This window comes from Carcharodon carcharias, chromosome 1 (genome assembly GCF_017639515.1).
Source record: "Carcharodon carcharias isolate sCarCar2 chromosome 1, sCarCar2.pri, whole genome shotgun sequence".
NCBI lineage: Eukaryota > Metazoa > Chordata > Chondrichthyes > Lamniformes > Lamnidae > Carcharodon > Carcharodon carcharias.
This window is the reverse complement of record NC_054467.1, coordinates 247,034,529-247,058,487: the sequence shown is the minus strand read 5'-3', so window position 1 is coordinate 247,058,487 and position 23,959 is coordinate 247,034,529. Positions and strand designations below refer to the sequence as shown.

At 43.9% G+C, this 23,959-nt stretch overlaps 1 protein-coding gene across 1 annotated transcript in view; it reads right to left on the bottom strand.

Moving 5' to 3' along the window:
- Positions 1-23,959, bottom strand: part of slc4a11 (solute carrier family 4 member 11) — a 182,940-nt gene that overhangs the window by 78,679 nt on the left and 80,302 nt on the right. Inside the window, exons 7-8 of the mRNA XM_041200763.1 lie at positions 21,780-21,903; positions 10,711-10,914 (exon numbers count right to left, since the gene is read on the bottom strand). Coding sequence (XP_041056697.1) covers positions 10,711-10,914; positions 21,780-21,903 — 328 coding nt within the window. The remainder of the gene's footprint in view (positions 1-10,710; positions 10,915-21,779; positions 21,904-23,959) is intronic.

The following is a 23,959-nucleotide window of genomic DNA, read 5'->3' as shown; positions in this document are numbered from 1 at the left end:
AATCTTCAGTGCTTGTTTAAACTATGGAAAGAGTGAAGGGGTTAAACTGCAGATACTGTACCAAATCCCCACCTTGCATCAGCAAGGTTGGCATAGCATCAGGTACCTGGAACCTGTTATCAATTAACTCTGGCACTTGGCCATGTGTTCTCCAGGTCATTTTGGGACTCAATTGATTTTATGTTGCTGCATCTCCTTTCGTCTGACCTACAAAGCACACTCTATTTAAAAAATATGGAGTGCTGAGTTCTCCTGAACAAACATCTCTCTTGTAATATACTTGGCCCTCCTCAGAACATTTATACAGCACCTTTTCTAAAGCAATTACTTCAAGATGCACTTTTTACAATGTCCAAAAGATTTGCCAAAGTTTGTTTTCTTTTCTTCTTTAATGTTAACAAGGTTGCAATCATCTTCAAAAATCACACATCTGGGACCCAGCACAGTCGAATAACAAGATGATCCACAATCCATATAAATACTGTGGCTACAACAGCAGGTCAGAGGCTAAGAATCCTGCAGCAAGTAACTCACCTCCTGACTCCCCAAAGCCTGTCCACCATCTACAAGGCACAAGTCAGGAGTGTAATGAAATACTCTCCGCTTGCTTGGATGAGTGCGGCTTCAACAACACTCAAGCTAGACACCATCCAGGATAAAGCAACTCGCTTGATTGGCACTCCATCCACAAACATTCACTCCCTCCATCACCGATGCACAGTGGTAGCAGTGTGCGCCATCTACGAGGTGCACTGCAGCAACTCACCAAGGCTCTTTCAACAGCACCTTCCAAACCCACAACCTCTACCACCTAGAAGGATGAGGGTAGGAGATGCATGGGAACAGGACCATCTGCAAGTTCGCCTCCAAGTCACTCACCATCCTGATTTGGAAATATATCGCCGTTCCTTCACTGTCACTGGGTCAAAATCCTGGAACTCCCTTCCTAACAGCACCATGGGTGTACCTACACCACATGGACTGCAGCAGTTCAAGAAGGCAGCTCACGACTACTTTCTTGAGGGCAATAAGGGATGGGCAACAAATGCTGACCTAGCCAGTGATGTACACATCCTGTCAAAGAATTTTTTAAAAAATCCAAAAAAAATCCTTCGCTTGATCTCTCTGAAGGTGCTGACTCTACAAATGAAAGAATGGATCCATATTGTCATAAAATAAGGGAAGATGCCAGTCCTTTCAACAGAGCTATTCAAATGATTCCAATCTGACCTATTCCTTCCTAAATATCCCTGTATATTTTTTTCCCTTTTAAATACCCTGTGATGGAGCAAAACACAAGTCACTTCACGGGAGTGACAATCAGATCACTCCAAGACACACACCATCCTGACATGGAAATATATCACAGTTCCTTCACTCTCGCTGGGTCAAAATCTTGGAACTCCCTCCCTAACAGCAGCGTAGGTGTACCTACACCACAGAGACTGCAGAGTTCAAGACCTCCACCTCCACCTTCTCAAGGGCAACTAGGGATGGGCAATAAATGCTGGCCTAGAAAGATTTTTAAAAATTGACACTGAACCACATAAGGAAATATTAGTACTAGGAAACCAAAAGCTTAATTAAAAGAAGTTGTCTTAAAGCAGTATCTTAAGCAAGGATAGTGAGGGGGAGTGTTTTGGGGAGGGAATTCCAGAGTTTAAGAACCTAGATGGCTGAAGGCACAGTCATCAACAATGGGGCGATGGAAATGGAGAATGCACAGAAATACAGGGGATGGTAGCACTAGAGGCTACGGACACATGGGCTTGGATTTTTCCAATGGCAGGCAGGCTAGGGGCAGGTGCGGAGCTGATTGCCGCCCGCGATTGGCTGCACGCCGCCATTTTATGCGGGCAGGCCAATTAAGGCACGCCCAGCATAATACGCGGCCGGTAGCAGCGCTACCTATGCAGGTGGGGGTTGGGGAGGGGGGGGGGGGTAAGGAGGGAGAGTCGAAGCGAGTGCTCTTTCGTGCATCTGCGCAAAGGAGCGCTTCAATCTCCCTGAGGCATGGAACTGTCTCGGGGAGTTTGAATGGATTTGAAAGAAATTAAAGAATGGATTTAAAAATTTATTCAAACAAGTCCCCTCGTGTGACGGTGAGAGCAGGCAGCATTCTTAAATATTTTAATTAATTTCTGAATGGCCTTAATGGGCCCTTAACATTTCAGCGGGCAAGCAGCCGACTCTGGCGTGCCTGCCGAACGAAATATCGTAATGACGCGCCATGATGTCGGAACGCACACCTGATGTCATCATGCGTCATTTTACGCATCGGTGTGTGGGGTCCACCCCTGCACGCTGACCGGAAGATTCTGCCCATGGGAGGTGTTGAGGCCATGGAGAGATTTGAACATGAGAATGAGTGTTTTTAAAATCAAGATATTTGTAAACCAGGAGTAAATTACATTAGGCAGTATACGGGTGAGACTTGGTGAGTTAGGATATGGTCAGGAGGGTGTGCTCAAATTTCCTGAAGGTTGGCTGACTGGCCAGCCTAGAGATAACAAAAACATGGGAGGAGGGTTTCAGCAGCAGGTGAGCAAGAACGGAGACAGGCAATGTTACAAAGATGTGACAAGACTGCCCAATCCTAAGAGAATGGGGTGTTGCAAAGCCGGCTCCAGGTCAAATAGGCTGTCAACATTGCTAACTGGCTGCTTCAGCCTCAGGCAGTGGCTAGGATGACTAAGACTCTGGCATGGATGATTTCCCATTGTTTAATGGGAGGAAACTTCTGTTCATCCAAGATCAGAGATCAGGCAAGCAGTGTGACAAATCATAGAGAGTGAATGGGTCGAGAGAGGTGGTGGTGAGATAAAGGTGCGTGTTTAGCATACCTGTGGAATCTGACGCTATTCATTTCGGATGACGTCGGCGAGGGGCAGCATGTAGCTGAGAAGTAGGGAGATACCAAGGATGGATCATTACAGGACAGTAGTCACTATGTTAAAAACAGACAACCAGATGGCATGCTTTCTCTGTGGTTGTGCTACTTTTCAGGTGGCTTATCTTTATCTGCAGTTACTGCAAAGTGAAGTGTTGTCACCCAGGAAATAAACAGTGACCACAACACGGAACTGATCGCTGAGGCACATGGTTAAAAACAGCAACAGGTTAACAATGAAGAGGATGTTAATAAGCTTACAGAATGCAACTGTAAGTGGCAAATGAATTTCAATTTGGTTGAGCCATTTGGATAAGAGATGGTGCATTTCCTTTGGAGAAATAAGGAGGTTACATTCTTCTTGGACTAAAAAGTGTTAAATGGGGCAGAGAAACAAAGGAATCTCTGGTACACATTCACAAATCATTAAACAAAGCAATTCAGGTTAACCAGGTCATTAAACAAGTTGAGCAAGCACTGAGGATCATTTTACCGGAAATTTGTACCACATTTTAGCAGTGCAGTTGCTCTGTGGACTGAACTATTAAAAAAGAACAAGAAATGTCAATGGGCACAGGGGTGCCAGAAGGCATTTGACAGTTTGAAAACTGTATTGGCCATGACACTAGTTTTGGCAGTACTCAATTATGACAAGCAATTTAAGGTGGCCGTTGACACAAGCGATATAGGATGGGGCCGTACTATTACAAGACGACAACACTGGAATTGAGAAACCGATGGGGTATTTTTCACGGAAGCTGAATGTACAACAGAGAAGATATTCAACAATCTGAAAAAAAGAGACTCTGGGTCTGATGTTAGCATTGCAGCATTTTGACATTTACACTGCAAACAATTCATCAAAAACAATTGTTTATACAGACCACAACCCTTTAAAGTTTCCGGCCAAACTTTGAGACAGAAGTGCAAGGCTATTCAGATGGAGCTTATTACTGCAACCGTTTAATTACAGATTATACATGTGGCTGGGCAAGAAATTCTGATTGCAGATGCATTGACAAGAGTTTGACGCTGAAAGGGAAAATTGGACATTTAAAACTGGACACTGGACTGGAATGATTTCTGTTGATACCAAGGATTTGTATATATACTGTTATGTTAATGCAGGCATCTGGTAGTGTAATGGTGTGGATATATAGATAAGTATATGAGATAATGTAAGATAGTTTAAGAAAATGAAACCATCTTTTTAAATTATGAGAGTTCATTTTTCAGTAAGGGGGTGGCATGAAAATATTTTCATAATATTATCGTAATTTATTGTAAAGGTAGGTTAATAGTGGGGTTTGGATTAGTTTTTCTGTGTGTAGGTTTTAACTGAATTACAGGCAACTGGTCTGGGTGCTTTGATGCATCAGAAGGGAAACTAGGTTTGAAATGCTAAATACGTAAACATGGCTTGAGGTTTAGAATGGGAGGTGTGAAGAACATTTACATTTTTAGATAAACCAGAGTCATGAATTTCAAAGAGATGGTAAGGTGTTACAGCTAGCCAACACAGGCTAAGCCAAACAGTGTTTTTACTTTTCCCAAAGACCATATAAGTGCTATGAAAGATTTATATTATGGAAAAGGTAACATTGCAAAGACATGCTGAGACAATGGGATTTACATTAAAAATAGAGAAACCTGTATAAAGAAGATGAGGTTATGTGTAAGAAGGCAGCATTCTAAGATCTAACATGTGCGAAAAGTGTCCAGCCTCTACGTAGCAACCAAAGCTAAGAGAATTCATTTTAAATATCACTGTCCAGGGTATTGTGTGCTTTGGCTGGGTCTGTTGAGATCTATGTTGTTTTACTTGCCTTAATGGAGGTATAAGTGGGAGTTAGATTAATTAGATGGGCTAGGAGTTATTATAATAGTATTTGTGGACCTATGTATGTGCTTCAAATCATTTCTTTTATTAATAAATGTTTAATTTAGTTTTGCTAAAAAACCTCTAAGACTCAGTCGACTTATTACTACTGAATTAAAGGCACATATCTCAAAATAAAAATACGAATTGCAAAAGTAGCTGTGGCAGCTGCTTCAAGTTTCCCTCTGGGATTTGAGCAGCTCAGTATTTACCACCCGTTGTGCCATATCAACTTGCAAAGTCCAAGTGTTTTTTTTTTACATGCGATGAGAGTTTTTGGTAGGAAGAACTCTGAGCCAATATAAACTAAAGGGTACAATTCTACATTTAAAAAATGGTTCATCCTCAACTGGAATATTGCACCCAGTTTTGGGCACCAAAATTTTTAGGAAGGATGTGACGTGAAGACATTAGAGAAGAGATTCATGAGAATGTTTCCAGGAACGAGAAACTTCAGTTACGTAAGTAGATTGGAGTAGTTGGGACTCTTTTCCCTGGAGAAGGGAAAGTGGAATTCAAAATCATGAGGGGTATGGACAGTAGACAGGGAGAAACTGTTCCCATTGGTGGAAGGATCAAGAGCCAAAGGGCACAGATTTAAAGTAATTAACAAAAGAGGCAATGGATGACATGAGCAAAAACTTTTTCTAACAGCAAGTGTTCCAGATCTGGAATGCATTGTCTGAAGGTGTCGTGGAGACAGGATCAACGGAGTTTTCAAAAGGGAGTCAAATAATTATCTGAAAAGGAAGAATTTTCAGGGCTGTGGAGAAAAAAAAAGCCAGGGGACTGGCACTAGGCGAGGTTTCGTTTGGCAGGCACGCATTGGGTTTGGCTGCACGCCTGCCAATATTTAAACGGTGTGTTAAGGCCATTAAGGAAGTATTTAAGGTCATTATTTACGCTGCCCATCCAGCCGTAAGGTTGGTGGGCAGGCAAAGAGGCCAAGTGGCCTTCACTTTTTTTTAAAGCTTTTATGAATTAAATTTAAAAATTTCTGAAAATCTCACCCGACACAGTCATAAGACCATAAGACATAGGAGCAGAAATTAGGCCATTCGGCCCATCGAGTCTGCTCCGCCATGCAATCATGGCTGACAAGTTTCTCAACCCCATTCTCCCGCCTTCACATGAGGGGACATGTCTGATTAAATTTTCAAATTGATTTACTTATTTATTTCAAAAGCGCTTCAATCTCCCTGATGCAGCTCCGTGAAATCAGGGAGAGTGAAACACTCTTTCACGCGCATGTGGCCCCCCAAGCCTGCCCGCCAACTGAAAAATTCAAGCCATAGAGAAAATGGTTCCACTTCTGGTGGCTGTCCAAAACTAAGGGTCATTGGTAGTCACTATATCTAATATAATAATCTAATAAAAAGAGTTCAGTTAGAATGTGGAACTAGTCGTAGTTGAGGTGAATAGCATTTAAAGGGAAGCACATGAAGGAATAAATGTTATGTCGATTGAGTGAGATGGAGACGAGTGGAAGGAGGCACATGTGGAGCATTATACCAACAAGGGCCAGTTGGGCTAAATTCCCACCTGAAAGTTAGGATCAATTCTGCTTCCACCACTCTTTTATACATTCCAGATCACAACTCTCTGCATAACTCTTCCTAACGTCACACCTGGTCCTTTCTCAATCACTTTAAATCTCTTGTCCTTTGGTTGCTGACATTTCTACCACTGGAAACAGTTTCTCCTCATTTACCCCATCAAAACCACCCAGGATTTTGAACACCGCTATCAAATCCCAGCTGCTCTAATTTCTCCACATAACTTTCTTTTCAATTTGTTCATGGGATGTGGGCATCACTGGCTATGCCAGCATTTATTGCCCATCCCTAATTACCCTTGTTAGAGGGCATTTAAGAGTCAACCACATTGCTGGGGGTCTGCAGTCACATGTGGTCAGACCAGGTAAGGATGGCAGGTTTCCTTCCTTAAAAGGACAATAGTGAACCAGACAGAATTTTACCACAATCAGCAATGGTTTCATGGTCATCTGACCATGGTGGGATTCGAACCCTGGGTCTCTGGAATACTAGTCTGATAACAATACCATGATGCCACGCCTCCCCTTATGTACTGAAGTCTCTTATCCCTGGTGCCATTCTGAAAATTGTCCTCTGCATCACCTCCTAGGCCTTGACATCCTCCCTAGAATGTGGTGCCCAGATTTGCACACAGAATTTCAGCTGATCCTAACCAGTGTTTATAAAGTTTATATTAGCTGGCAACTTAGTGTATCCTGTTAATGGCCAATCTTCACGCTTTAGCCTGGAATAACCAGTGAGAACGGAAGAACAAAAAAAGAACCGAACCCAATCTTGTCCTCGCTTGATGCCAGTATCTTTGTAATAGTTGTTGATGATGATGATGATGATCAGGGGCTGGAAACAGCACTGATTCAGGGCAGAACTATAGAAATAGGACACTTACACCTTGGGCAAATCCAAATTGAAGTCAGTATTAAGCACACCCTAAAGGCTAGACAACACCATCATTGTCTAATGAAGGACCAAAAACCATTGAACAACAAGAGCCCATTGGACCAACAGTCTTGTTTAGCAAAGCTGCCTTACTCTACTCCTTTATAAAATTACTGGTTGGGCATTAGCTGGTGTATCATTTCAATTCTGGCCACCACACTTCCAACAAAAGAAAGTCTAATTATCTTCCCTTGACATTCAATGGCACTCCCATTATCAAATGCCCCATCAACATTGCGGGGGTTACACTATTGGCCAGAAAATTAACTGGACCAGCTGTGTAAATACTGTGGCTATAAAAGCAGGGCGAAGACTGGCTATTCTGTGGCCTGACTCCATAAAGCCTGTCCACCATCTACAAGGCATCAGTCCAGAGTGAGATGGAATACTCCCCACTTGCTTGGATAAGTGCAGCTCCAACAACACTCAAGAAGCTCAACACCATCCAGACAAAACAGCTCGCTTGATCAGTGCTCCATCCAGCACTTTAAAACATTCTCACACCCTCTTCCACTGATGTACTAGCAACAGTGGGTACCATTTACAAGATGCACTGCAGCAACTTGTCTAGTCTCCTTCAGCAGCTCCTTTCAAACCTGTAGAAGGGCAAGGGTGGTAGACACATGGGAACAGCACCACCTGCAAGTTCCCATCCAAGCCACACACCATCCTGACTTGGAAATATATCACCGTTCCTTCCCCGTCACTGGGTCGAAATCCTAGAGCTCCCTCCTTAACAGCACTGTGGGTGTACCTACACCACATGGGCTGCAGCGGTTCAAGAAGGCAGCTCACCACCACCTTCTCAAAAGCACAGGAATGGGCAATAAACGCTGGCTTTACCAGCCACAGCTATGAGTAGAAAATAGACAAAAAAGGCTTTGAGAGGGTGCAGACGAGAGTCACAAGAGACCAGGGATGAGCAACTTTCAGTTATGTGAAAAGGCTATAGAAAATGGGATTAATTCACCTTGGAGAAGCACAGAAGACTATGGGGAGGAGATATTATAATATGAAAGGTTTTTCTGGAGTAAGTGAAGAAAGCTTTTCCACTGGCAGGAAGGTCAGTTATCAGAGGACACAGGTTGAAAGTAATTGGCAAAACGGTGAAATGAGGATTTTGTTTTAATGTAAAGCAGTGATTTGTGATCTACAATACACTGCCGGAAAGGCATTTCATAATGCCATTTCACTAAGCTTCATGCCCCTTCCTTGATAAATGACAGTGTTTGGGATAATCAGAGTAGATTTCCCCCAATATTCCCTCTTCACTATTTACCTTCTATTTCCACTTCTTTTCGCTTTCTCAGTTAACTTAATTTATTAATTGATGCACTTCCGAATGCATCTTCCTTAAACCCTCCATTTTAAGCTCCTTTAATCATCCCTCATAGACCATACCCTTTAAAAATTCTTGTTACTCTATTTTGTACCCAGTTTCTGTGGATGAGACTGCATGCATTAGTTTAACTGCAGTCTGACCAGGGTATCGCGAGACCTTTGTCTAACTCCTATCAGACTATATTCTACTATTCTGTCTGTACATCCTACCACAACCATCAACGCAACCCCCTTTACAGTGCAACTTAAACCCACACTCCGCCTGTGAGGCAGCATTTTTCTTTACTGAATCAACCTTACAGATTCAGTTCAATACTAAATTAGCAAATCAGAAAGCAATTTGGTCCCATGAACTTGCACCAGCCAGCAAGCGTGGAGAAGCCTGAAGCTGGCAGCTTTTAGTTGGCCACTTTCACTCCAGCCGGGAATCGGTGGTACTAACTTGACACCTTTGCTCTTCCCAATAGTAGTGAACTCCTGCCGATGAACCCTCCACCATGACCATTTTCCTTCATTTAATAGCCCAGGCATCGAGTGTCAACAGTAAATTGAACCAGCCAGGAATTTGGTGGGGGTGGTGGGGTGAATAATAATAAAAAAAAAAATTTGCTACCACAAAGCCAATCTCCCCCATAACCAGTCTCATTACACATAAGGCTTTCCAGAAAGTATTGGCACGAAGACAGGAGAAATCCTGCTGGTCGTTCCTCGACCTAACCCCGGGGCACAAAAGACAAGCTCTAGTCTCTTTTCCTTCTCCTTAACAGGCTGGCAATCAAACATGGGCCCTTCCAACTCTAAACACACACACTGAACGTAAAATTCTGCTCAGCGTGCGGGCGAGTCACGCTGGAAGGTAAAATGGCGCGCGATGACATCATCGCGAACTCGCGCCAAGTTTCGTTCGGCGGACGCGCGCCGGCGTCGGCTGCGCCCCCACCGATAATTGACAGGCCTATTAAGGCCATTAAACAAGCTGAATTTTACACTGCCCGTCCAAACTAACAACCAAGCGGCCTTTACATTTTTTTTTAAGGAAACCTCATCCATGAGCGGGATGAGATTTCCTAAAGACGATACTAATTAAGTAAAAGCTTCATCTTGAAAACAAAAACGGGTCCCATCTCACGTGACACAGACACACGAGGGGACATGTTTCATTCAATTTTTCATGTCCTGATCTGTTTTTTTTTTAAAAGAATGCTTCAACCTCCCTGAGGCATCTCCGTGAAATCGCGTTGTGGAGCCGATCGCGGGTGGCAGTCAGCTCTGCTACCCCCCCACCCCCCCACCCCCGCCAAGCCTGCCCGATGACTGGAAAATCCTGGTCATTATATCCAAACTAGACAACGCATTCAACTATTGAACTGGGGGGAGGGGGAAGGGGGTTGGGGGCAGCAGTGCGGAGGAATCTCTCTCATTTATGAAAAAAAGCTGAACCCTCGAGTACATTGACCACCCCCCACCCTCTACCTGGGCCTAGACCCTTATTGCCCAGGCTCAAATGGCTATTTGAGGAAGAGCTCCTACCCATGAAAATACACCTCAGCACAAGGCAGTAGGCCAGAATTTCAATTAGCCCCCAGGGCATAAAGCAGGCACAGTAGACTGACTGGACATTATAGAGACCAGCCTCTATTCTTCATTTCAAGCCGATTTCTGCAACACCCTCAACACATCTGGGGGCAGTCTTTTTTTTGGAATGAGTCACCTGGGTGTAAAATGGAGTGGTGGGGGAGGAGGGGGAGGGGGGCGGTGGGGGGGTGAAGAAAAGCTGGGGGGATGAGGGCATGCCAGAATAATCCAAATGCTGCTACCCAGGTAAAGTTGCCAACTTCTGGGCGGACATATTGCTGGAGGTTTAATCTCATGATGTCTTAGAACTAATTCACCCAGTCAAACAGTCCCCACCTGCAATATTTCAAGCATTCTAGCCAAAAAAATACTGTTTCTTTAAAAAAAAAAGGGAAGCACCACAATGATTTCTCTCCTGTGTTGCTTGCAGTGATGCCCAAGAGAGTAAATTTTTGTTCCTGGGGAAGTCTGGGGCGATCCGGGAGGGGGAGGCGGTGGGATGGAAGGACAGGGAACAAGGGAATTTTGGGTACCTGTGGGGGTTTAACTTCCTGTTCCTTGGCATGGTCTTTGGTGGCAGGTTCCCGGTGAATCACAGTCAGCAGGTGTCGCTGAAGGACTAGCGTCTCCTTGAACTCCTCCTTTGTTTTGGCTTCCAAGAGTTTCTGTCGGAAGTTCATGTCCGCAAACACTGTGGCAAAAGTTCTTCCGACTTCAATAGCAGTTTTTGTACTTTTCTGTAATGTGGGAGAAACAAAAGTGCAAAAAAAGAATAAAACCAGGCAGATCCAGTGAACAGCTTAAGAGGACCTAAATACGTAGGAACGGGAGTGGATCATTTCCCCCCTACTGACGCCCTCCCACCCCGAGCCCACTCCACCATTCAATGTAATCATGGCTGATCTGTGACCTAACTACATGTGCCTTTGTGCCACATCCCTTAATACTTTTCAGTGCCAAAGATCTATCCCAGTTCTCAAATTAACAATCGATCTAGCATCAAGTGCTTTTTGCAGAAGAGAATTCCGAACTTCTACCACAGAAGCTACTGAAGATGAATGTCCTGTAGGGGTCAGCACTGTGCTGGAGATCCAGAGCTTCACACCAAATAGACTCGCACTCAATTCCTAAAAACAGTGGAATGATGGAAATTACACCAGTGGTCGCTACTTGTCCTTTGTGCCTTTGTGTTTGACTAAAGGCATCTACTTAAATTTTATTTCCCTGGAGTCTTTTAAAGAAATTGCTCGATGAAAGGTGACCCAGTTCGCCCTCTACCATTCTGATTGTCGCATAAGGAAATGATAATCTGACTAATCAGTGATTAATTTATCAATTAGTCTGCAACAGGAACGGACATGATTTCAGCAAACCTGGGGCAGAGAGCATCCTACCCTTTTTAAAATATGTATTCAGTCCACCTTCAAAGGTTGATATAGCTCCTGCCTCAATTGTCATTTGCAACACAGCATTCCCCCGCCCCCTGATTTTTCCCCTAATGATAATCCTCAGTCTACATTTTCTTGTTGCAGATTCAACCAGTGGAAACAGTCCAGCATCGTTCAACCTTTAATTTCGAAAGCCTCTTATTATGTCTGCTCCTAGCCTTCCCTGTTCTGCAATTATCATCTCACATCTTGACATCATTCTGCTCAAACTTCCCAACCCCTTTTCATGGGCCATGATATCCTTCCTATAACAGGGTGCCAAGAACTGCAAGAAATGCTCCCAACCAATTCTTGGTGCAAATTCCACATGATGTCTTAGTTCTGCCTTTCTCATCAACAATTATGCAACTAAAAAAGTCCGCTCACTCCATTAACAACAACTTGCATTTATATAGTGCCTTTAACATTGCAAAACATCCCAAAGCATTTCAAAAAAGCTTTAACAAAATTTGACACCAAACCACATAATGGAGTTATTAGGGCATACAGCCAAAACCTTCGCTGAAGAGGTAGGTTAAAAATTGGTGCTTCCGAGGGAGAGGGGGAGAGGGAGAGGAAGAGAGAGAGACGGGGGGGGAGGGGGAGGGAGGGCAGAGTGAGAGGGAGAGGGTGAGGGAGAGGGAGAGGGTGAGGGAGAGGGGGAAGAGGGAGGGAGAGGGGGAAGAGGGAGGGAGAGGGAAGAGGGAGGGAGAGGGAAGAGGGAGAGGGGGAAGAGGGAGAGGGGGAAGAGGGAGAGGGGGAAGAGGGAGAGGGGGAAGAGGGAGAGGGGGAAGAGGGAGAGGGGGAAGAGGGAGAGGGGGAAGAGGGAGAGGGGGAAGAGGGAGAGGGGGAAGAGGGAGAGAGAGAGGGAGGGACAGAGAGAGAGAGAGGGAGGGACAGAGAGAGAGAGAGGGAGGGACAGAGAGAGAGAGAGGGAGGGACAGAGAGAGAGAGAGGGAGGGACAGAGAGAGAGAGAGGGAGGGACAGAGAGAGAGAGAGGGAGGGAGAGGGGGAAAGAGGGAGAGGGAGAGAGAGGAGAGAGGGAGGGAGGGCAGGTGGGAGAGGGAGGGGGAGAGATTTAGAGGGGGAGAGATTTAGAGGGGGAGAGATTTAGAGGGGGAGAGATTTAGAGGGGGAGAGATTTAGAGGGGGAGAGATTTAGAGGGGGAGAGATTTAGAGGGGGAGAGATTTAGAGGGGGAGAGATTTAGACGGGGAGAGATTTAGACGGGGAGAGATTTAGACGGGGAGAGATTTAGACGGGGAGAGATTTAGACGGGGAGAGATTTAGACGGGGAGAGATTTAGACGGGGAGAGATTTAGACGGGGAGAGATTTAAAAGGGGGAGTTCCAGAGTTTCGGGACCAGACAGCTGAAAGCATAGCCACCAATGCTGGACCAGTCCAAATAGGGGAAGTGCAAAAGGCCAGCATTGGAGGAGTGTAGAAGCTCTGAGAACATGTAGGAAAAAAGGGTTAGGGAAGGTGAGGTCATGGAGGGATTTTAAAACTGAGGTATTGCCAGAGCAGCAACGAATGTAAATCAGTAAGCACAAGGGGTGATGGGTGAATGAGACTAGGCGCATATTATGGTACAGGCAACACAGCTTTGGGCAAGCTCAATTTTATAGAGGGTGGCAGATGGAGGCTGGCCAGAAGGGCACATGAATGGTCAAATACGGTGGGTGGGTTAATAAAGTGCAGCAGTTCTTAGTTAGAAAAAGATTTTAAAAAGGAGCCTGATAAGTGACTTCTTGCTATAGAAGAGAATCCATGCTATCACGCTAGTTACTGAAATCAACGGAAAGTAAAATCAAGAAGGGTGTCAAACTGGCAGCCAAATTGAATAGACCTGTTTCATGCTCGGCAAGTTAGGATAAAATTGCTATTTAAACTAAAGCAGCACCCAGGACTGCCAGCATCAACAAATACTTGCATTAACTCAGGACAAAGTACCCTGCTCAATTGGTGCCCTATTCACTTAAACATTCACTCCCTCCACCACCGACACACAGTAGCCTCAGTGTGTACCATCTACAAGATGCACTGCAGCAATTCATCAAGGTTCCTTATACAGGGCCTTACAAATCTACGACCATCTAGAAGGACATTGACAGCAGATGAATGGGAACACCACCCACGAGTTCCCTTCCAAGTCACATACAATATCACAATGGTGTGACTTGTGCATGTGTGATATTAATCTTTAATTTCATCAGATGATCAAACATATATTGACTGTTTATGAGGGGCTTTTAAAAAAGCAAGCAAAGACACTGACTTAAGATGGCTGCCACAAGTCACCCGTGGAACTCAAGTGGAGACAGAGTGTCTACTGGGACAATAGCTTTATGGAAAGATGTTCTTCATATCTCATCAAGATGGATAATGGATCATTCAGAAGCTAATGGCTGGAATATTACAGAATCTAATCACCATGAAAAAATAGTAATGGCCTGTCCAGTCATGGGCTAAGGAAATACCTTCTGAAATCATTATGGGGCGAGAATTCACATGACTAGAATAACCATTTTTGAGATCTCTTTTCTTACAATACACAAGGCTGTTTAGGAGTAGTCTGGAAAAAGTCTGCCAAAGGGGCAGTAATATTCCTCTTCACCCAAGTTACGACTCTCTGTCTGGTAAAGTTTAAAAATCTATCACAGAGATAGAGAATTTCCATTGAAAGGAACCTCAGGTGTGAAAATCATCCACTTTTGGAAAAGGCAAATTGCATTTTGAAAAGAAATTGTCTCTGGCAATTGCAGTTTTACATGGGCTTCAACTCTTGGAATTTCAATACCACTGTGGAGATATCTGCCACAGCCACAGATACCAGTAAAGGACTCAAACAATGAACTCTCAATCATTTACCTTTTAGCACTGAAATTTAATTTGGCCAAAAAGTAACTCCTTACTGTATGGTTTGCAATTCTTGCTCTTGTGGGTGTATGCTGCAAAGGTCAAGTTGTGGTTTTACCTTTTTAAGTATTTCTATATCTTTGCCTGGATGGATTTTTAAACTCAATAAGAATTAACCCCTTTTTGTTTTAAATTCAAGAAAGCCTGTCAAGCCGGTTTCTTTGCAATCAGCATGTAATTGGTTAAGCACAGGCACTGAGCAAATACCTTCATCCTCTTAAAATTAAAAAAAACCTGTTACGGTCAGACTTGTAGAGGCATCATCGGGGAGTCATTTTTACCCCTCGTCATGTGACTGCAACAACAGAATCACAGGATTGTTACAGTGCAGAAGGAGCCATTCAGCCCATCGTGTCTGCACCAGCTCTCTGAATATCCATTTCGTGCCTTCACTGCGCAATTCACTCCTGCCTTCTCTCCAGAATCCTAGCACGCTCTTCCTTGCTTCTTTTGTTTATATCTTTCTAAATATGTCCACACTGAATCTTGAAACACCTCATCATTAATACTGCATCTTGAAATATCCCATCATCATCAACTCCTCTCTCTCTGTCTCTCTGTGCCCATATTACGATAGTAGCTACACTTCAAAAGTACTTCATTGGATGTTTTGAGGCATCCTGAGGTGGTGAAAAGTTCTATTGAAAGGCAAGTCTTCATTTCTTTCTTCTTCAGACAGGGGATCTTTGAAGTCCACCTGAAATGGACTTAAAATCTCCCTTTGAAAGAGTGCAGCGCTCCCTCACTACTGCTTTGGGATTGTCAGCCTAGATTATGTGCTCATCTCCCTGGGTTGGGGCTTGAACCTACGACTTTCTGCCTCAATGGCTTGATTATACTCGGGCTGCTGAGAAGCCAATGCAAGTTATCCTTACACAGAGCTGACAAACATCATGTGTAGAATCCAAGTCCCTACAACTAGTCTCTTGTCATGCTTATCCAAGGTCATCAGAACTTTTCTCTTTATTCATTCACAGGATGTGGGCTTCACTGGCTGGGCCACCATTTATTGCCCATCCCTCGTTGCCCTTGAGAAGGTGGTGTTGAGCTGCCTTCTTGAACCGCTGCAGTCCATTTAGTGTAGGTACGCCCACAGTGCTGTTAGGAAGGGAGTTCCAGGATTTTGACCCAGCGACAGCAAAGGAACGGCAATATATTTCCAAGCCAGGTTGGTGAGTGACTTGAAGGGGAACTTCCAGTTGTTGGTGTTCCCATTTATCTGCTGCCTTTTCCCTTCTTGATGGTAGTGGTCATGGGTTTGGAAGGTGCTGTCTAAGGAGCCTTGGTGAATTCCTGCAGTGCACCTTGTAGATGGTACACACTACTTATACTGTGTGTCTGTGGTGGAAGGAGTGAATGTTTGTGGATGTGATGCCAATTAAGTGGGCTGCTTTGTCCTGGATGATGTCAAACTTCTTGAGTGTTGTTGGAGCTGCACTCATCCAGGCATGTGGGGAGTATTCCATCACACTCCTGACTTGTGCCTCGTAGATGGTGGGCAGGCTTCGGGGTGGGGGGGTGGGTGGTGGGGGGCGGTGTGGTCAGGGGATGAGTTACTCGTTGAATGATTCCTAGCCTCTGCCCTCCACTGGAGGCATCCTGACTTGGAAATATATCAATGTTCCTTCGCTGTCACTGGGTCAAAATCCTGGAATGCACTTGCTAACAGCACTGTGGGTGTACCTACACCACATGGACTGCAGCTGTTCAAGAAGCTAACTCACCACCACCTTCTCAAGGGCAATTAGGGATAGGCAACAAATTCTGGCCTGGCAAGTGAGGTGCACATTCCATGAACAAATAAAAAGTAAGCTCGAGTCAGTAATGGGGTGGGGGGGGTAGTGTTACTTTGTATTTCTTAAAACAAAGTTTTAACATTTAAATATTTTCCTGTGCGTAACCAAGCATGGAAAAGTATTGCATCATTATAGCTGTGATACATGATAGACATTAAATCATAGACAAGTGTAAACATCGACCTAAAGTCAACAACATGGAAGAATACGTATAGGTTCCCTTGTAGCGAGTGGAGAGAACCACATTACCCAGAAGTCTCCTATGATTGGTCACCCTACTGATGCCAAGTATGAAACAAGTGGAAACCTCACCAAAACTTTAACAGAGACAAAATATAAAATAATGGATGCAGGGGCAGAGGGGCCTGGTCATATATTTGCTTAAACCATTGAAGTTGGCAGAACAGACGGAGAGAACAGTTAATAAAGCATAATTAATTGGTTTTATTAATAGGAGTATAAAGCACGAGAGCAAGGAAGTCATGTTAAACCTCAGCCTCAACTGCAGTACTGTATCTGGTTCCGGGTGTTGCACTTTAGGAAGGACGTGATGGTATTTGTGAGGGTGCAGAAAAGATTCATGAAAATGGTTCCAGGGATGGGGCACTTCAGTTACATAGAAAGACTGGAAAAGTTGGGACTATTTTCTTTGGAAAGAGATGATTTAATAGACGTATTCAAAATCATGAGGGGTCTGGATAGAAGGGATAGGGAGAAACTGTTCCTTTTGATGTAACTATTGAGAACAAGATAATTGGCAAAAGAATCAAAGGTGACATGCAGAAAAACTTATTCACACAGCAAGTGGTTAAGTTACTAGACTGCACTGTCTGAGGGGTGCGGTGGAGACAGGTTCAGTCAAGGCACTCAAAATGGAACTGGATCATTATCTGAAAAGGAGGAATGTGCAGAGCTAAGGGGAGAAGGTAAGGGAATGGCACGAGGTGAACTGCTCTTTTGGAGAGCCGGCACAGATGCAGCAGACTGAATGGCCTCCTCCTGTTCTGTAACCATTCTGATTTCTGTGTGTTAGTCAACCCGTTATCAAATGCAAGTGACAATACCCTAATACATGCACCCGCCAAGCAGGAGGCCATACTCATCTTCACAGCATTCTTCAGTCTGCTAGAAAATAGCACCACACACAAGAGGGGTTTGAACTTCTTAAAGAATAGGGGACGGCTTCATACCCCAAGCTCCTCAACACAATCCACAAGGCCACTCCTCCAAGAAGATCACCAGTCGCTAGTTCTTAACGTGAAATTTGGCTATATTTAATGAGCCAGGGCAGGGTTCAACAATTTAAAAAGGTTTCACCTTCAGACAAGATGACAAGTATGATCATGCCCGTTTGGAAGATGGAACTAAAGCAGGTGAATGGAGCTAACTGAGATCTGCCACGAACTAACTGATCAGGCTCAAGGGGCTGAAGGGCATGTGCCCTTCCTCAATTCAAGCAATCACCATCTGGTTTGACAGTCGCCTTTTTTTTTTACATCAGCAGCCCACCTGATGATTTATGTTGATGTTCTGGTTGCTTTAGGAAAAGCAAAAACAATTACACAGCTATTGGGAAAGGGCAGGAGTGTGGGTTTAATTGCAAAGCGTTTTCAAAGAGCCAGCACAGGCATGATGGCATAATGACCTCCTTCTGTGCTGTAAGATTGGAGAGATGGATTGTTTGGTGACCAAAGCAATAAATCATTGCTGAGAGTCATGCAATTTTAAACCAAAGAAATGCCTGTCGATTTCATATTATAGGGTTATATGAAAAAACATAGGAGGTGACTCCTGTGGAGCATGGATCTCTTGAGCCTCATGGCTGTTGCTGTACTGTACATCCTACTAAATACAATGCAGATTGTTACAGCAAGCATCACTTAAAAGTGAAGGTATGGTTGCTAAAGTTACTGATGGCACAAAGATAGGTAGGAAAGTAAGCTGTGAAGAGGGCAGAAGGAGGCTACAAAGTGACATAGATAGGTTAAGTGAGTGAGCAAAGATCTGGCAAATGGAATATCATGTGGGAAAATATGAAATTGTCCATTTTGGCAGGTAGAATAAAAAAGAAGCAGATTATCTAAATGGTGAGGGATTGCAGAGCTCTGAGATTCAGAGGGATCTGGGTGTCGTAGTGCATGAATCGCAAAAGATTAGTATGCAGGTATGGTGGGCAATTAGGAAAGCTAATAGAATGTTATCATTTTTTGTGGGGGGAATTGATTACAAAAGTAGGGAGATTATACTTCAGTTATACAGGGCACTGGTGAGACCACATCTGAAGTAGTGCATAGTATTGGCCTCCTCATTTGAGGAAGGATGTATATGCGTCAGCAGTTCAGAGAAGGTTTCGTAGACTAATTCTAGGGAGGGACAGGTTGTCTTATGAGGAAAGGTTCGACAGGTTAGGCTTGTATCCACTGGAGTTTAGAAGAGCAAGAGGTGACGACTGAAACCTTTAAAATCCTGAGGGGTCTTGAGGGTGGATGTAGAGAGGCTATTTCCTCTTGTGGGAGAATCTAGAACTAGGGGTCATGGTTTAAAAATAAGGGGTTGCTCCTTTTAGACAGAGAAGAGGAGAATTTTTTCCTCTCAGAGGGTCATGAGTCTTTGGAACTCTCTTCCTCAAAAGGCAGTGGAAGCAGAGTCTTTGAATATTTTTAAGGCAAAGGCAGATAGATTCTTGATAAAACAAGGGAATGAAAGGTTATCAGGAGTAGGCTGGAGGTTAATCAGGTCAGCAGAATCTTAGTGAATGGTGGGACATGTTTGAGAAGCCGAGTGGCCTACTCCTGCATCTAATTTGTATGTACGTTTGTGTTACTTCATTTGAACAGATGAACTACTCTGTTCAAAGTATTCTGCTTCGCCAAATCATACTTTACATTGTTAATAGCTATACCTTCACAATAGTTAGAAAAACTGAGGAGGTCTAACAGCATCTGTGGAGAGAAAAACAGAGTTGATGTTTCGAGTCCTTATGACTCTTCTTCAGATCAGTCACACGGACTCAAATCGTCAACTCTGTCTTTTTCGCCATGGATGCTGCTAGACCTGCTGAGTCTTTCCAGCATTTTCTGTTTTTGTTTCAGATTTCCAGCACCTGCAGTATTTTGCTTTGCTTTTACCTTTCCAATTGTTGATCTTTTTGCATGCTCTGTTTTAAATGAAACATTACAGAGTTTCATTTAAAGGGTGTGGAGGGTTAATTTTTTTAAAAACTGGACCCTTTTCATCTATCAATTCAAGGGCCGCTAATTGGGAGGCAAGGAAGTCAGAACTATTTCCATTGACTACAACAACATTATAATGGTCCAGTTCATTGCCAATTCTGCCCCATCTTGTTTACATGTCTCCCAGCCAGAAGAAACATCAGAAAAATACGGCTAGCCAGAAGCTAAGGCCAGTTGCTGGAATGCTCTGGTTTAATAAAAGAAATAAAGTGATCTTCCCAAGTCAAGCCTTAAGTGAGTTTGACAGGATCATTTCTGAGGTTATTAGAAGCTGTGCGAGACCCATGCAATGGGTGCCAGGAACACCCTAACAATTTATACATGGTTTAAGAGAATAAGGATCAGTGGAGATGCATGTGCCCAGTGCCATATTCCAGGCTGCAATCTTCATCACATGATACAATCCCTGCTCGTACTCCAAGCCGAGCCTTTACTGATTGCATAAAGCCTCCTTCACCATTATCTACCTTAAGTCTACCCCAACTTCTTGGTGTGAGGCACGCGAGCGTGCGAGAGCAAGAGCACACGAGCAGGGGAGCCCGAGCGCAAGAGTGAGAGCGTCCGCGAGAGAAGGAGAGCACATGAGCACAAGAGAGATGGAGAGCGTGCGAGAGAGAGAGCGCGCAAGCGCTCATGCTCTCTCTCATAGGGGGCGTGGGACAGAGTGCGCCCAAGCGCTCGTACTCTCGCTCGTAGGGGACGCAGGACAGAGAGAGGGCGAGAGCGTGCATGAGAGGGAGAAAGCATGTGTGTGAGAGCGCACATGCGAGAGCGAGAGAGAGAGAGAGAGGGAGTGCGTGCACGCACAAGAGAGAAATAGAAAGAACACAGCAAGTCTGTTATGGTAAACTACACAAGAATGCAGGTGGGAACTCGAGCTCAGATTGTAGAGATCAAGTTCACAAGAATCTGAATGGGACTGAAAGATTTGCCTGACTTTGCTAGAGAGTGGAATCTGCAGGGTAACTCTAGCTGTTTTCAGTCATTAGAAGTTATCTGGCTGGAAAAAGAGAGCAAGACCTTTCAAACTCAGAATCAGTTTGGCCTGGTTGCTGGAGAATAGAATATCTACTTAAGGGACATGAGTAAAGTATGAGTATGGAGTGAGGTTTTGATAGTGTTAAAACATCAGCAATGGAATTTTTCTGTAGTTTAAGAGTATAAATTGCCTACAAAATAATATTTGGACAAGAGCAAATAGCAAGGATGCTGCAAATTTGAAATAAAAACAACAAGAATGTTGGAAAAGCTTGAGGTCATGCTTGCAGATTGAACAGAGCTATTCCACAAAGCTTCCTGTCACTTTTCATTTTAAGTCCCTATTTTGCTCCCACTCTGACTTTTCTGTTACAATGTTCCAATGAAGCTCAATGCAAGCTGGAGGAAGAGTACCTCATCTTTCTTCTCGCTACTCTACAGCCTTCCCAGCTCAATTCAGAGTTCAACAACTTTGGATCATTTCCGCAGCCTCCATCTTGTTCTGTGTGTTTTCTTTCTTTATTTTGATGGCTTGTTACTCCCTTTATCCCTTCACATTGCAATGAGGTGGCTACTATAGCTATTCTCACCTCATCTGGACACAACCTTTGTTTCTTTCAAATTCCAATTACCACTCTTTGTTATTTGCATCATTAATCTTTTGCTGGTTAATCTCTCCTACCCTCCACCCTAACACAGACCTTCCCTTTCTTTTTCCTGTCCCCTCTCCCCTTTCCACTGGCTTACATTTCTTCAAACATTTCTGTCTTTCTTCAGTTCTGATGAAAGTTCATCAACCTGAAATGTTAACTCTCTGTCTTTCTCCACAGATGATGCCAGCCTTGCAAAGTATTTCCAGCATTTTCTATGTTTTTATTTCAATGTTTAGTCATTATTCTTTGTTTGTTTGTTACAGTAAAAGAATTAAAATGTGAAATTTTGTTGTGCAATTCCTTTAAGTTGGCCACCGGGAATTCAACTTTCTTTTTACAAATTAGCAGTCTTTACTTGTAGTAGAATTTTCAACATGAACTCTTAATGTTCCAAATAAAAACCCTACGCCTTTAGCAATGCAGCATTCCCTCAGCACCACATTGACCTGTGGTGTCCAGGTTAGGTAAACCCGTTGAGTGGAGCTAATAACATCAAGAATAAGCAGAACAATTCTATCCTGTGTGATATCCCCATTCTCTACCTCTACTGCTACAAGTCAAAGTGCATCCATAAAGTAGCATATTCAAAATTACCATTTTTGGTGGCACCAGGATCAGTATAACATAGCGAACCTCACAGCAATTCTCACCCCAGTTCTGAGGCCTTTCCAATCGGCATATGCAAACGTGTCGTCCCTGGAGTGTTGCTACAGTGCACCTGAGAGGGAGAAGGGAGAAAACATTGCAAGTATTTATACAAAAGTAATTTGCCTGGAACTGAGCAACATTTGTAGTTATTCATGACCAGAAGCAACTCCATATCATACATAAGCCAACATCCATGTGTCATTCCAGTCTGAGAAAAAGCAAAATTCCTTAAACTAGCCTCGATGCAAAAGAAAGAGGAAAAAGGACATTGAAGAACAAGGAGCCTAAACCCCACTTAAATTCAATGATTAAATAGGTATATTTTCCCCACAGCCTTAACCACTGATCTGTACTGACTTAGTCCCAGCCAATGCGGCAGAGTTATAATTGGACAAAACCTCTGAGGTTAGAGTGGCTGAAATAAATAGATAAATATGAAAATCACTACATGGGTCCCCACTCCTAAACCATTATTTGCCAACTAGTGCTGGAAGGAACACACAAGTGGGTGATCGGATGTGAAGAGGATCGTACTCAGCTCTGATCCACCTCAAGTGCCAGCATGCACTGTTGAGGCTGACTCGGGAGGCGGAGTGCTGCTTGTGCTAGTGTGGTAACAGGGTATAGCCCCTCCTGCTGTCTATCAGGGGTCACGTGATGTTCTGTTAAGGCTCCGACCAGTGAGCCTGAAGCGCAGGCAATCCAGGGGGTGGAGCTTCCTGACAAGAGTCCTGGCCAAGTGTGTAGTGCCTGGAAAGCTCTTTGTAATAAAAGTTTAGCCTCGTCATGTTGAAACATGTCCGCTCCGTTAAGTCATTACATTTGGTGACGAGGATAAAATTGGCTCCAGTTCTGCGTCTTGCCCTGTCACTGTGGGCACATCGAATGTTAAAAAAAAGACTGCTCGTCAATTATGCCACTCTTCAGCAGAATCGGTCCATATGGTGTGACTGTGGAAGACTGGAGCTAGTATGCAGAGCACCTTGGTTTTTATTTTGCAGTGAGCTAGAATACCACAGAGGAAAAGCAGAAAGCAATCCTCTTGAGTTTATGCGGCAAAATACACAACCTCATTCACAACCTGACGGCCCGGAGCGCGCCCAACTCTTAAGTCCTATAATGAATTAGTAGGCCTCACAAAAACGCACTTCCAGCCAAAGACATTGGTAATAATGCAGCGTTTTAAATTTAATCTCAGAGTTAGGTTTCCAGGAGAGTCCATTGCAACCTGTGTAGTGAACGTCAAGCAGTTGACAGAACACTGCGACTTCAGGGACACGTTAAATAATATGCTGCAGGACCAATTAGTTTATGGAGTTAAGGACGACACCATACAGCACCATTTACTCGTTGAGGTCGACATCAACTTGAAGCGCGTCCTGGAAATCTCCCTCGCCATGGGAAGTGCGAGAGACTCACAGGCTTTGCAACACATACAACATGGCGCCATTCTTCATGTGGGGCAGGAACCTACTGCTGAGCGTGGCGTGAAAACCAAACCCACAGCATCAAAGCGAGAAGCAATATCCGTTGTTAGAAACATGAAAAGGCCGATTAGAAACATTTCAGCAGCACTTCGAGATTAAGTTGTTATAGATGTGGAGGTGGCCACAGAGCAGACACCTGTAAATTCAAAGAGGCAGGATGTCACTACTGCCATAAGAAAGGTCACATAGTAAGGCAATGCTGGGCAAAGTCGAAACAGCCCACAAAGCAGCAAACCAACATGATTAAATTAAAAAACAGCAGAGATTGAATCTGCCAACACCGGCGTTTATTCCCTGTATAACTTCACCTCTGTAAAAACCGTACCTGTCACTGTGACAATCCAAGTTAATGAGAAGCCACCAATAATGGAGATAGCTACAGGTGCCTTAACTACGGTGGTGGGAGAGTACAACTTCAAATACCTTATTGAAGGAAAACAGCCAATAAACCTGGAGCGGGCAACCACTAAATTAAGTACATACACGGGAGAATCCATTCAAGTAAAGGGCATCACCAAAGTACCAGTTCCTTACAAGCAACAGACAGCCCAGCTGCCTGCAATAATTGTGAAAAGGAAAGTTTATCAGTAGTATTCAGGATGAAGAAATTCCACCAGTACCTGCATGGTCACCATTTCA